Source organism: Budorcas taxicolor, chromosome 2, assembly GCF_023091745.1.
Source record: "Budorcas taxicolor isolate Tak-1 chromosome 2, Takin1.1, whole genome shotgun sequence".
Taxonomy (NCBI): Eukaryota; Metazoa; Chordata; class Mammalia; order Artiodactyla; family Bovidae; genus Budorcas; species Budorcas taxicolor.
The window spans coordinates 14,240,531-14,255,418 of NC_068911.1; the positions used below are offsets into that span (position 1 = coordinate 14,240,531).

General features: G+C 43.7%; 1 protein-coding gene across 1 annotated transcript in view; it reads right to left on the reverse strand.

The window, feature by feature from the left end:
- CALN1 (calneuron 1) overlaps positions 1 to 14,888 on the reverse strand; it is a 455,582-nt gene that overhangs the window by 349,272 nt on the left and 91,422 nt on the right. The window contains exon 2 of the mRNA XM_052636215.1: positions 13,052 to 13,172. Coding sequence (XP_052492175.1) covers positions 13,052 to 13,172 — 121 coding nt within the window. The remainder of the gene's footprint in view (positions 1 to 13,051; positions 13,173 to 14,888) is intronic.

Sequence of the window (14,888 nt, forward strand, 5' to 3'; positions counted from 1 at the left end):
TTGGGCCCTGACATAATAATGAAACACACCCAGCAAAAGTTAACGTTCTCCTGGAGGCATTTTGGGTCTCTGCCATCCAGCCTTCCCTGTTGGTTCCACTCTTTCTGCCCTGGCTAAACCTCTTCCTTTCACATTTCAACAAATGAACTTGAAATACAGTCTATATATGTTAGGAAAGGAAAAATTCCCATGCTTTGAGACTGTAGATCCATTATCTCTAATCTTATTCAATAATACTTCCTCCTTAAAAATAGTAAGCAGAAGATTCTTCAAAGTAGCATTATGTGTAAGACACTAATTTTAAAATGAGAAAATAGGTTTAGAGGTTGGATTAATTATCTGTGGTCATATGGTTGCTGATTTGGTGGGTGTAGGTTTGGCTGTGAGTGAGAAAAACAAATCAGAAGCCAATTTCTGTCTGTTCCACTATCCTCAGGCACCCAGGGTCATTCCAGCTTACCACTCTGCCACCTTTGTCTTCATGGTGCCAAGTGATGACATTCTCACTCCAATAATAAGAAGGAGGAAAGGATATAGAAAGGGCAAAGAAGTTGCCCAATGTCACTTCAGCTTAGGTGTCATTGGCCAGAACTTACTAATATGGCCATACCCAGTTCTTAAGGGGAGAAGACAATGGCAACCCACACCACTACTCTTGCCTGGAAAATCCCATGGATGGAGGAGCCTGGTGAGCTGCAGTCCATGGGGTCGCTAGGAGTCGGACACGACTAAGCGACTTCACTTTCACTTTTCACTTTCCTGCATTGGAGAAGGAAATGGCAACCCACTCCAGTGTTCTTGCCTGGAGAATCCCAGGGACGGGGGAGCCTGGTGGGCTGCCGTCTATGGGGTCACACAGAGTCGGACACGACTGAAGCGACTTAGCAGCAGCAGCAGCAGTTCTTAAGGAGACTGGAAAATGTAATCTGTATTTGAGCACACATTTGTCCAGCTAAAATTTCTTCTACTGAAGAACAAATGATATTTGGGAAGAGCTAACCCACTCTACTGTAGCTGCTAAGTAGGAAAATTCAGACAGTCCACATCTGGGGGACTGCTGAGACCCTACTCCATCAGGTAGGCTTTAATTCTATTTTTGTAGCAAAGATTGTTGGTCCTCTCTTCCTCACTGCATGAAGAAATTGCTAAGTACAACTTTGGAACACTCTATAACATTTCATTAGCTCTCAATTCAATAGCTAGAAACCATCTCCAAGCTAATGTGTATGTGTTTTGGTGGTTTTAAAATATACCTCTTATGCTTTGATAATCATCTCTTCAAAAATAAAGCTTAATTCCACTTACCTTAAGTGGGGGCTCTATTTAGTGACTCAGTTTTAGCAAATATATGGGGCAGAAGTGACAATATGTGACATCTGAGGCAAGATCATAAAAGGATCATTCATTTTAGGAACAGTCAGATCCCATGTCACGAAGTCACTCAAGCAGTCCTATGGGGAGGCCCTCATGGAAGGTCCTGAGACCTCCAGTCAACAGCCTTGGAAGTGGGTTTGGATGGATTTCCCAGTCACAGTCAAACCTTCAGATGACTGCAGTCCCAGCAAGTGTCTTGACTACAGACTACAACCTTTTGAAAGACATGGGGCCAGACCAGCCATCTGTGCCACTCCTGAATTCCTGATCCACAGAAACTGTGAGATAGAAATATTTGTTGTTCTAAACCAGCAACTTTAGGAGTACTTTGTCACATAGCAATAAAGGTCTTCCCAGTGGCTCAGCGGTAAAGAATTTGCCTGCAGTGCAGGAGATGCAGGTTCAATCCCTGGATTGGGAAGATCCCCTGGAAAAGCAAATGGCAACCCACTACAGTATTCTTGCCTGGAGAATCCCAGGGACAAAGAAGCGTGATGGGCTACAGTCCAGGGGGGTCACAAAAGTCAGACTTGACTTAGTGACTAAACCAGCACCACCACCACCACAACACAGGTCTCAATGCCAATTCAGTGCTTTTCCGACTTGAGAATTAGAGAAAGTAGAAAAGACCACCTTGATAGACAAAATCTGCATTTCAAATGGCTGTGCCCTAGCTCATGACCTGCTTTTAAATGTTCTGTAGATGTGTTTGGATAGGATGCTCTGGATACTGCTGTGAGGAGGAAAAACCAGTAAGTCATTCCTGCTAGAGCATATTGCTAATATCACATCCCAGGAAACAGCTGAACCTGCTGTTGGCCAATTACCACCAAGAGAAACAGCTCAGTAACAATGAAGCCAACATCGGAATGATGAGTTCTGGCAAACTCTCTTCAGTATCCAGATGGATAATGCTGAATAATTCTACTCAACAGGTTAACTTATTCAGTTATCTGGGGAAGCACTGTGGAACTTAATTACCTTAGCAGATCTATTAGGATGCATTTCTGTTGAAAGTAGAAGCTTCCATGGAAGAATATCAAGGGTATTTTATGATAGAGATGAATTGTTAGATCTTGTTACACAAATATCCCAAGTCAAAGGTCATGCTTCACAATGCAGGTCCTTGAACTTTTATACCAAGATATCACCTCTGCCTACTATCTCAAGCAGGGGGAGAAGGAAACCAGAGAAACATGTCCCAACATGGGTACTTGGCATCATCTGGTGGAAAGACTTTTTAAACTACCATCTGCCCTCCTCTCTCTGCATCTGGAGTCTAAGATTAGCACCTAGTCCTTCACTGAGAATCACCATCATCAAAAGTCACCATTACTAGGGAAAACAGGTTTCAAAAAACCTTCAGAAATTAGCGGTTGAGAAAAAGTTGAAACCTACCAACACCTTTGACATAACAATACAAAGTGCTTGTACGTTGGGTGTTTTTATTATGGACTTCCCTGGTGGCTCAGGTGGTAAAGAATCTGCCTGCAATGTGGGAGATCTGGGTTTGATCCCTGGGTTGGGAAGATCCCCTGGAGAAGGGAAAGGCTACCCACTCCAGTATTCTGGCCTGGAGAATTCCATGGACTATACAGTCCATGGGGTTGCAAAGAGTCAGACACAACTGAGTGGCTATCACTTTCACTTTCAAGGAGCTCTTATTTAAAATATAGATGAGAAGATGATTCTTCCAATAGGATCCTTGAAGGCTGTTATTGGAATAAGGTATGTTAGCTTTTTGCCCCAATCAATTGGAAGTTGGCAGCTAAACTTAATGCTCACAGTAAATGTATTAGTGTTAGGGGCTGTCATGTTTTTTTCTTCCGCTTGGTATGTGAATTTTTATTTCCTATTTCTCTTCTGACAGCCTTTGCAGTTCATGTTTTTTATTTTATCATATGATGTCTCTATCATTTGGGAGGCATGCAGCATATAAATTACTAATGAAGAAAATGAAAGCGGCAGGGATAGTACTCAGGTTTTTTTCTTGGCCACAGCTATCAAAAAGCACTTTCAGAACCAGGTCCAAAGAACTCCAAGAAGACTTAGGCAAATGTCCCTTTAAGGAGTGGGCCCTCAGAAGCAGCTAGCATCAGAGAAATCCCTCCTTGGCACTGCTAACAAAGCTCCACAACTCTCCACAAAAGACTTTACCCTCTCAAGGCTCCAAGGCAAGTCAAGCCTCCAGGAGAAAGTAGCCAGGTAGATAAAAGGCCCAGGTTGTAAGGCTAATTCCCAGCTCAAAAGCACAGCTGTCTATCTGGCACTCCCACTCCAGTTGGATGATGTGGCTCATTGTGTAGGTTTTATCGCCTCCTTTGGAGGGGAGAACTTTGAGCCATCAGCCTTCTCAGATAAGAGTTGAGAGCTTCTCTTCTTATGACAGTAATGTTTCTGCCTTCTTAAAACCCCACTTGAAAAGCCTGGAGAGGGAAGGATCTCAAAAAAGGCAAGTAGGGAGTGCCTCTGGGATTTCTAAATCAACCATCAAAAGTAGAGGAGGAAAAAAAGGGGGGTGGGAGGAGTCTTCTTTACAAGAAAATATATGATGGACCAGACAAACGAGGGTGGAAAGGGGCTCTTCAGAGCTCACAGCACAGAAGGTAGACCCCTTCCAACGTGAACTCAAGCCCACCACCAGCCTTTTCCTGGACTGCAGTGCACCTCTGCTCTTCATGAGAAATACACTGGGCTCACACAGAGCTTTAAAAATATCTCTCCACCCACTGAAAGTCTGATTAATCAGCCAAGTTCTCACCCAGGTGTCACAGCGGTGGCAGTGATATATATGATAGTGACATGAGGGTGCAGGGAAGGCACAAAGGGTCTTACTTAGCAGGCAGGAGGATTCAGAGCATAGAACTTGAAAAGCATGAGCTCTGAAGCCAGGTGGCAGTCTGCATCCCAGTTTCAACACGTGCAAGTTATGCGACCTTGGAGAAGGTTATTATTGAACATATCCCTTTTCTACCTCTGCAAGAATGAGGTTCATAATAGCACCTGTATCACAGAATTACTGAGAGTTAAATGGATTAAATCATCTCCTGCATGTTGAACAGTTCCTGGCACATAGTAAGCACTCAGTAAACTCCAGTTGTAATGATAGGATGAGGATAACAATGGACAATGTTGAAAGTTACAAGACGATTAGGTATTTCCCAGGTGCATAGAACATTCTTGAAAGGAGCAACTAAAATAAAGGCAGAGAAGCGAGAGAGATTGTGAGGCAGCAGGAAGCCATCTGGAAGGCAAGGTGGGAGTGAAGCGACAAAAAGGAAGGGTCCAGGCCACATAGGGCTTCATACACTTTGTCACAGTGATGCGCTATAGCTAACACAGCTGTAGGCTGCAGAGAGCCATTTCAGAATTATCAGCAGAAGTGAAACATTAAAGGGTAAAATGCTAGAATGGTTGAAAATTACTTTTAACGGGTTCAGGTTGAAAAAAATACTGATAATAAGCTTCTACTGTGACAAAGTAACCAGTATGAGACTAACCCTCCCACTGGTGTACAAGCATAAACCTGAACACGATAGATAAAGCCACTGTTTTCAGGTCATAAACAACAAGCAGCACAAGACTGCAACTGCAGGGTGAGAGGAAATTCATACGGGGAGCCCCACGTCCTCCCCGGCTCACTGCCCGGGGACAGCTTCCCAACCATAGTTCTTATGTTGGGGTAGCAGAAGGGGCTAGAATTTGTAGGGTCAGGCCACAGAGAGAAGAAAACTCGTCAGAGAGGGGGCCTCCGAAGCTTGTGTGTGGGTTCCCTACGAGTGACTGCCTAAAGGCTGGGCAGCCCAGTGCAAGCTGAGATTAAACCAGACTTACCAGGAAGCAGCCACTATGAGATTGAAAATGGAAGACAGATATGAAAATTTAAGCATCTGTAGGGGATGTCTGAAAAATCTCATTAATACCCCAGGCATCCAGACACTAGAAAGACCACAACTTAAGGGTAAAACATTCTGAAGGTCTCCATAAGATCCACCTAAACCTGAAACCAAGCCCTGACGAGATCCACAAGGAAGACAAGAGTTTGGAAGCTGAGCCCCTGTCAAGGGAGCCAGCCACCTTGGGATTTCCAGAGATCTACCCTAACATAAAAACAAAAAAATCAAACCAACAGAAATGTAAAGAGGTTGGTTAGTAATTGAGCTACCTATTAGAACCAAAAAATCAGCCCTCTTCAAAGAAAGCTAACAGAACACAGTTGTTATAACATAGCACTTACAAAGTTTAGCATATAGTCAAATATTAACAGGCACACAAAGAAACAAGAAAGCTTGATCATAATCTAAAAGTGACAACAGAAATCAACCCTCACGTGGCCTAGAGCCTAGATGATACATTTAGCACTAAAGACTTTTAAGAGCTATTATAAATTTAAGAAAATATGTCCAAAGAATTAAAGAAAATATTGTTCAAATGAGTAAACAGAGTATCTCAGCAAAGAAATGGAAACTATACAAAAGAATCAAATTAAAATTCTAGAGCTGAAAAAAACTGTGTGTGTGTGTGTGTGTGTGTGTGTGTGTGTGTGTGTTGAGAGAAATGGAAAGAAAGCAAATGCTGCAATGTTAGCAATTGACAAAGGCTACACAGCTATTCACTGTACTTTCCAGAATCTCTATAGATTAAAAAATTGTTAGAAATGATTAAAGAAATATTAAAGACGTTGTTTTATGTATATCTCTTTGTGTGTGTTTTTGTGGGACAAGAAGGGAAATGTGATAACATAATCAAGTATGTATTTGAGATGCTCTCTTCCAGTGAAATGGAACTGAACTAATATAGGGCTGGTATCCTGGATTAGGCACAAGATTACCTCTTGGTAACTGCAATTGTCTAGGAGGTGGGGGACCTGACCCAAGAAAACAGCAATATGGCTGGAGAAGAAGAAAGTCGATCTGCAAGGCTTTGCCAATGCTATGTGTAGAGTAAGACAAAAGGGAAGGTGGGGGTCCAGGATGATCCCCAAATTATCATCATGGCTTACTGGGTATAGTAGGATATAATTTTCTGGGAAAAAATCCAGAGGAGGGGCAATGTAAGAGAAAAAAAAGAAAATCTGTTCATCTTTGGACATTGGAATTAAAGGAACTGCATATAGGGCTGTAAGTAGCAGGTCTAAAACTCAGGAGGGAGGCATGGATCGAATATATCCATCTTGAGGTGACTGGTACACAGCTGCTCCTAGGGATGATGACAAAAACCAATCCCAGGAGACAGCAGTGCATCAGGGGTGGGCAGAAGATGAGGGAAACGACAAAGAAGTAGAAGAGAGGGAGGAGGAGAGCCAGCTGGCGGCAAGGATGCAAGGCAGTAACAAACCAAAACCCAGGGTGTGAGCAGTGTTGCCAGATGCCGCAGAGAGTCCGGGATAAACACTGAGTGTCCACTGCATTAGGCAAACAGGAGGCCATTGAGGAAACTGGGCTGGGCTGATGCAGCGGGTCTAGAAGAGTCCAAATGGAGGTAGCCAACTACTAAAGTGGTACTTCATGTTACAAAGTTGGATTGATACATCCACTCTAAAATTCAAATTAAAATACTCTCCAAAAAGGTAGGATAATGTATGCACATCCCCAGAAACATTTATTGTGAGATGTACACACATGTTAGAGGCTGAGGAGACATTTTCACTCGTTGCCACACTAACTAAACTAGTGTAACATAATTTCCACCCACCACAGAGGCACGTACAGAAGGCACTGGCTCATCACCATTCTCTGCCCTGCTAGGGACCCAGAGGCTACACGGACCAGCAAATCAAGCAATCGATTTCTATTTCACAGCATGTGTTCTCCACAGTGATCTACTCCTCAACCCAAACCCACCTCAGCAACCTCTTTCTTTTTTTAATTTTTATTTTATATTGTAGCACAGTTGACTAACAATGCTGTGTTAATTTCAGGTGGACAGCAAAGTGATTCCATGATGCATACACTTGTATCTATTCCTTTTCAAATTCTGCTCCCATTTGGGTTATTGTAGGGTACTGAAGAGCTCCCCATGCTATGCAGTAGGTCCTTGTTGGTTATCTGTGTAGCAGCACCTCTTTTCTAAGCTCCTTTGGGAAACACACTCTCTAAGGGTAACAGGAGCCATGGGTGAGTGTGTCTCATCCCCCATTATTTGTGGAGGAGTGATGAGAACCCAGATGTACCAGAATGTTGAATACCAGCTTGGGAACAGGAAAGAGACCAAAAGCAGGGAAGAATAAAGGAACTGATAGAATTCTGTGGCATAAGAGAGCCAGCTTAATAGGAGGGGCCATCAAGAACCCACTTCCGCTCAGCAGCCATGGACTAGAGGAATGTCTTCTAGAAACTGGACTCTCCAGTTGGGGCTGAAAAGGGGGATGTTACCCCAGGTCTGGAATAAAGTGAAGATAGAATGAAGAAGGCTAAAGGCTCTTTATAAACCTTGTTTGCTGACAGATCCTGGGTCTTCCAAAAACTGCCATTGCTGAGTCACAAAACTGAACAGAAAAAGCAAAAGGGATCATACAAAACCATCTTCGAATGGAAAACAAAGGTAGCATCAGCTGGGGGACTTGGAGAAAAACAGATTTTTATTATAAGAAGATCTCTCTATATAATTTATGACAAGAAACAGAAGAGTGTTGGATAAACTGTGTACAAGTTTAACCAATAAGACAAAGAGTTGGGAGAAAATAAAACAATATGACTCCAGTAAAAGACGAAGAAGTCACCGTGAGAAGAGCACAGCCTAGGACGACAGCAGCAACATCAGCAACTACAGCCTAAGAGCACACACTGGAAACAAACTGAATACCTGCCAAGATAGAATGGACAAAAAAACAGCACAAGGTAGATAAACAAACTGAGGTATTTACCTATCGAGAAACACCATATATCGATGAAAATGAATGAACTTCATCTACTCTCAAAAACATGGTTGGGTCTCACAAGTATAATGGTGAAGAAAAGAGGCTGGACAGAAAACCATAAATATAATGTGGCCCCCTCGAGATGAAGGTAAAACACGAACACAGTGATAGGTGACTGAGGAAGAGATAATAGGAAAAACTTCAAAGGTACTTCAGGGTGCTGGTAACACCTTATTCCTTAACCTGGGGGTTGTTGCATGAGTGTTCATATTTGATAATAATTGAACTGTACTCTCAAACTTTTCTGTATCATACTTTGACCAAAATGTTAAAGGATAGCTACTGAAATAAAATTAAGCTACAGTGAAACTGAAACTTTCAACCATAATGAAAATAAGTTCTAAAGGCAATAGTAAAAATTGTTTTAAATGACTGCAAACAACTAAATCCATGAAGTGGTAGACAGACTCAAGAATGAACAGAGAAGTGCAAAAAAAAAAGAGAAAAATGATGTGAAGAGACCCATTTTGTGCAAAATGTCAAATGAAGATCTAGCGTTCGAATGGGAGGCACTCCTGAAGAATAGGTAAAAAAAAAAAAAAGAAACAGAAATAACAACCATTCAAGATGTGAGAGCAAACTAACCTAGGCAAGGAGGAAGGCCCTAGCATTAATCCAAGAAGCTGACACTGTTACTGGCAAGAATAACGTGAAACACCCACACTCGGACATTTCACAATGGTCACGGGGAACCATGAGGAGAGCATTTCCAACATCACAGCTGCAACAGAAGGGGAGGCTCAACTACATCCTAACAACCCCAAACTGAAAACAACCCCAAAATACATCCTGAATGGAACAGATACAGAAACTGAGATATATTTATATACAATGGAACACCATACTGTCATGAAAATGAGTAAAGTTCAGAAAGAAGCAAGTTTAGTTTAAGACAGCCTCACAAGATTATTCAATAAATAGCACTGAGAAAACTGCTTTTAAAATATTATAATTCATGTGTCTAATAAAATTCCACATGACACTCTAAAAACACAAGACACTACTAATAAATTCTGTATGTACATAAACTCTCTGGGTAGACTGTAAACTCCTTGGACCAGGCAACAAATATTATACTTCTTTGTATATTCCTCCACCTAGAAAACATCTGGGTAAACATTCCTGTAATGAATGAGTGACTAGGAATGAATAGATGAGTGAACACAAATGAATGAATAAATGAACGTTAAGATCTCAACCAGATCATCACTGCTGGGTTTGTTGGGTGATTTCCAACTCCAGTCTGACCAACTTGATGCAGCTTTGCATTATTCCATCCTGAACTTTGTTTATTGAGAAGAAATAGAAACTTCTCAGAGTGAATGGCAGAGGGAGGTAGCCTGCATGGCAAATGGCCCTGTTCTGAAAGGGTAACCTCTCATGGACTGGGTGCCTTTGCTCCTTACACTGAAGGAGAGGGACACTCCATCCCCAGTGATAGTCACTGACCAGGTGAGGGAACCTGCCCTTGGTGATCCATAAGCCCGAGGCTGTAGCTATGGCGGGGTGGGGATGGTACCCAACTAGCATCTGTGCCCAACGTGGCTGGACCACAGAGGATGCTTCAGTAGCCCTCAGTGGCCAACACATCAACCCCTGTGCAATGCCCTGTGTCCTGTAGGGATAAACGAATGACTCCCAAACAGTAGGATGTTAGGGCTCGGCTGACACAAGGCAGTCCCAAGAGAACAGCAAACAGACACCATCTCAGAAACGGCAGTTTCCCTAAAAACCAACCTGCAGTCCTCTGAACTGATGCAAGCCAACGTAGAGCACCTGCTCTACACGCAGAACACATCTTCACAGCCCTGCCACAGCCCCAAGATGCTTGTAACAAAGCGTGAGCAGTCATAACTCAGGGTTCACCTTGGCAAAAATAAATAAATAAGTAGAAGGAATCTTCCATCAGAAAATAAATGGCCTTTCTCCAGGCTTACCCTCCTAAAGGACAAATACAGTGTTTTCCCCAGCTGACATCACACCATAAAGTCCAGCTTTACTCAACTAGGGACCCCTGACCCCCAGCCCCTTGACATATATCCAGAGAAAACTGTAATTCAAAAAGATACGTGGCACTCCAGTGTTCACTGCAGCATTATTTACAATAGCCAAGACATGGAAATCAGCTAATGAACACCAGCAGATGAATGGATAAAGAAGATGTGGTTCGTATACAATGGAGTATGTTAGCCATAAAAAAGAAGGAGTAAGGCCACTTGAAGCAACATGGATGCTAAGCGGAGTAAGCCAAAGACAAGTATCATATGATATCACCTACATGTGAAATAAAACCATGATACAAATGAACTTATATATAAAACAGAGACAGACCACAGACATAGAAAACAAACTATGGTTACCAAAAGGGAAAGGTAGGGGAGGGGTAAATTAAGAGTTTGAGATTAACACACATACACACTACAAATGGCAACCCACTCCAGTATGCTCGCCTGGGAAATCCCACAGACAGAGGAGCTGGTGGGCTGCAGTCCATGGGGGTCACAAAAGTCAGACACGACTTGAGAGACTAAACAACAATATATAAAACAGACAGACAACAAGGACCTACTCTATAGCACAGGGAACTATAGTTGATATTTCATAAGAACTTATAAGGAAAAGAATATTTAAAAAGAGATACATATGTATGTATAACTGAATCACTTTACTGTATACCTGAAACTAACACAACATTGTAAATCAACTATACTTTAAAAAGAGAGAGAGAGAGAGTTGCTTGAAACACATAGACTTTTGGCCCAGGTCTCATGGCTTCAGCTCCATGGGGCTAAATACACAGGAGGCTCTTGGTCCCTCCCGCAAAATGGTGACTGAAACTGGGGGAACCTGCTCAAACAAACACCAGCACCCCGGCCCCCGAATCAATGCACCACTGCCCAGCTCACCACTGGAGCAGACCCCTGCTCAGGACACAAGGAAGACTGGGCCTCACTCACCCGCCAAACACCCGCAGCTCAGCCTCAGTCTTCTCTGTGGCCATCAGGATGGGCTCATTTTGGAGGCAGTCAGGGCTGTTTTTTGCTTCCAAGCCCTTGTCTGAATATCCTCTAGCCAACTAAAGGCCAGGAGATATGCAGGCACAGCTTTCCTCTCTGGCCCTCAGTCTTTCTGGACCACGGTGAGCAGCTGCTGGGCCTGAGGAGCCTGGCTCTGGCCACATCACTCCCCTTCCTCTGACCCCCTCCGGCCTCTCCCCCAAACCCAGCCCACTGGGCCCTGAGCTTCACTGCTTCCTCATGGAAATAAGCAAGCCTCTATAGGGAGGCCTGGGAGATACCACGAGTTCAGTTCCAGGCCATTGCAATAAAGCTTATATTAATATCACGATGAAGGGAATCAGTGAATCACTTAAGTTTCCCTGTGCATGTAAAAGTGATGTTTATGGACTTCTCTGGCGGTCCAGTGGTTAAGACTCCACGCTCCCACTGCAGGAGGCATGGGGTCAATCTCTGGCTGGGGAACTCAGATCTCACAGGCTACATGGAGCGGCCAAATAAATAAAATAAAATATCCTTTTTTAAAAAGTTGTGTTTACACTACAATGTGTAGTCTATTAAGTGTGCAATAGCATTATGTCCAGTGTACGTACCTTAATAAAAAAACATTTTAGCAATAAAAAAAGTTAACCAGCATCTGACAATGTAGGGTTGCCACAAACCTTAGATTTGTTTAAAAAAACACAAAAACACTGCAGTATCTGAGAAGTGCAATAAGGCAAAGTGTAATAAAATGTGGTATGACTGTCAAGAAGTAAGCAAACAACATGAGCGAGAGCAAGAAAGCTATCCGATGTCCCTGTCTTTACTTGTTGCATCTCCTGCTGATCAATTGTGAAGCAAGTTCGGCTTCCCTGGCCCAGAACTGAAACTCCCCACCTTTCCCTTGGAAGAAACGTGCTAAGAGAAAGCACACTGGTTCAGACTATTACACTTAAAAGCAAAGATACGGGCCATCTGAGGTAATTTTAACTTCCCTATTTTAGAAAGTAAATTTCAACTTCTTGTTTTAAAACAGTGTGCTACCAGGAACACAGCCTTCCAAAACAAGACGGGAAACCGATCTGGCTTGGCTTCAGCAGATGTAGTACCTAGGCAAACATCTGGCTGAATTAATCTAATTCTCTATCCTAAAAAAAAAGAATTCTTTCTTCCTCATTTTAATTTTTTAACTAAGGAGTTGATTCCCCCAGGCTACAGAGGGGGCACTGTCCCAGGATGAATTCAGTCACCATGTTCTCTGGTTCGTTCCCAACCCTAAGGCAGGGTTATACTGTTACAGAGGCAATCAAAATAATTGCTGGCTATTTCCACCTGGACACAGATTTCAAATGATTCTGATCTGGACAGGATTCAAAGCACCATTCAAAGGCCTCAAGTCAAGAGACGGCCATTAACAGAGCTACAATCTCCCCCACAGCTGGGCCCCATCGTGGACAAGAGGGAAACAGGACCACACTATTGGTGATCAAGATTCCATCAACTGGAATATAACATGTGCAGAGCTGAAGGCTATCTCCCCAGTTGGTATCCAAAGGAACCAAAACATTCACCATAGATTTTTCAGGCCACCAGGTCCATCTCACACAAAGGGGTCGTCTGGGCAAAAGTGATCTCTGAACTCTTTCCTGCCGCATCATGGTTAGACCTGGCCACAACTGATGGCCAGGGTCTTAGATGCACGACAGCCCCAGATGGCTCCCTTGGGTGGCTAACCTCCCAGGCTGGGCGGGCTCCTTACCGTCCAACTCCTCCACAGAGATGTTAGCCAGCTGCTCGCTGTCACTGCCAGCAGAGAGAGATCGGTTGAGGTAATTCCCCTTGTACAACAGGCCAGCGGTCACATGGTGAAAAGGCATCTTCTCCCTGCTCACGACAGACGGGAGGTAGAGGGGGAGAGAAAGACATCATCATCCATTCCTCTTTTCCTTCCTGAAGGACCATCCCGGTGTTCGGATGGCCAGGGGTATTTTTTTAAATAACAGTAACATTGGTAGAGGGAAAGTCAGAGAGTACCAGGGTCCCCCCCAGAAAGATCCCCAAATGCCCCCAAATTCTATCTTTTCCTTCACTGTACATCTTACTTCATTTTCCCCATTTAATAATGAACTTAAGCCATGGGGTTCTGGCAGACTGTGGGATACCCTGGCATCAACCAGCTCTCCATGCAAACAAGGATGCACCGCTCCTTTCTCTGTCCTCATAAGAAAGGATTGAACACCCTAGAAATGTGAGTGTATCCAGGGACCAGATGTCTTAGCTGTGACTGTATAGAAATCCAAGTGTTTCATTTTCCCCAAGTAAAGCAGGTATTGCACTTATACTGCACTCAAAGCAGGTCGGACATGCCAGGCTCTGAGAGAACACAGACAACAGCCTGCACCCCTGAGAAGCGGCCCTGCGCCTATTAGCACTAGTGGCTCATGAGCATAGCCCTCTGAGATGCCAGTCACACCTGACCTGCTGGAAAGGTGGGGAGCATCCCAAGGTGTCTCAGAATGAAGCAGCTTCCAGGACTCCCACAGGAAATGAAAGCATCCGCTTAGACCAGACTAACAAACCCTCCAGGATCCTCGGCCCAGAGCGCTACCCCCGAGGGTGTGAAGTTCCCACCAGTGCCAGGGGGCCAGAGACTAAGGTGAAAGGGAGGGACGAGAGATACAATTAGAAAGTTGGGTCTCTCATAGCATGGAGGTTCCTCAAACAACTAAAAACAGAGTTGCCAAATGATCCAGCAATCCTGCTCCTGGGCATATATGCAAACAAAACTCTAATTCAAGAAGATCCACGCACCCCTATGTTTACAGTGGCACTATTCACAACAGCTGAGACATGGAGACAACCTAAACAGCCATCAACAGATGAACGGGTAAAGATGTGAGAGATACACACACACACACACACACACACACAATGGAGTACTACTCAGCCATTAAAAAGAATGGAATAATGCCATTTGCAACAACATGGATGGACGTAGTGATTATCAAAGTAAGTGAAGACAGAGAAAGACAAACATCAAACGATATCACATATGTGGATCTAAAATACGACACAAATAAACTTTACAAAACAGACTCACAAACACAAGAACAGACTTGTGGTTGCCAAGAGGTAGGGGAAGCAGGGAAGAGTTTTCCTGGGAGTTTGGGGTGGTAGATGCAAGCTATTACATTTAGAATACATAAAAAGTCCTACTGTGTAACACAGGGAATTATGTTCAATATCCTGTAATAAACCATAATGGATAAGAATATGAAAAAAAGAGAGAGAGAGAAAGTTGGGTTTCCCCATAGCGGAAAGAGCAAATTCTGTTATAGTGAGTGAGTCGTGGGGCATATCTGGTTCTGCTTCCCCGTCTGCAAAGGGGGCTAAGAGGATAGCGAAGCCTCTGGGTAGAACTGGGGAACAGGCAGGAGGGAGCAGGAGTCAATTCTAGGGTGCAGGTAGAGGACACCCTTTTAACAGAGCTCCAGGAAGGTGAACAGGGGCACAGGAAGGGGTGATCTCCCCACCACTGGGGGCATGCAAGCAGAGGTTGAGGCCTCCCTTGCCAGGGGTTCTGTGGGAGAGAAATG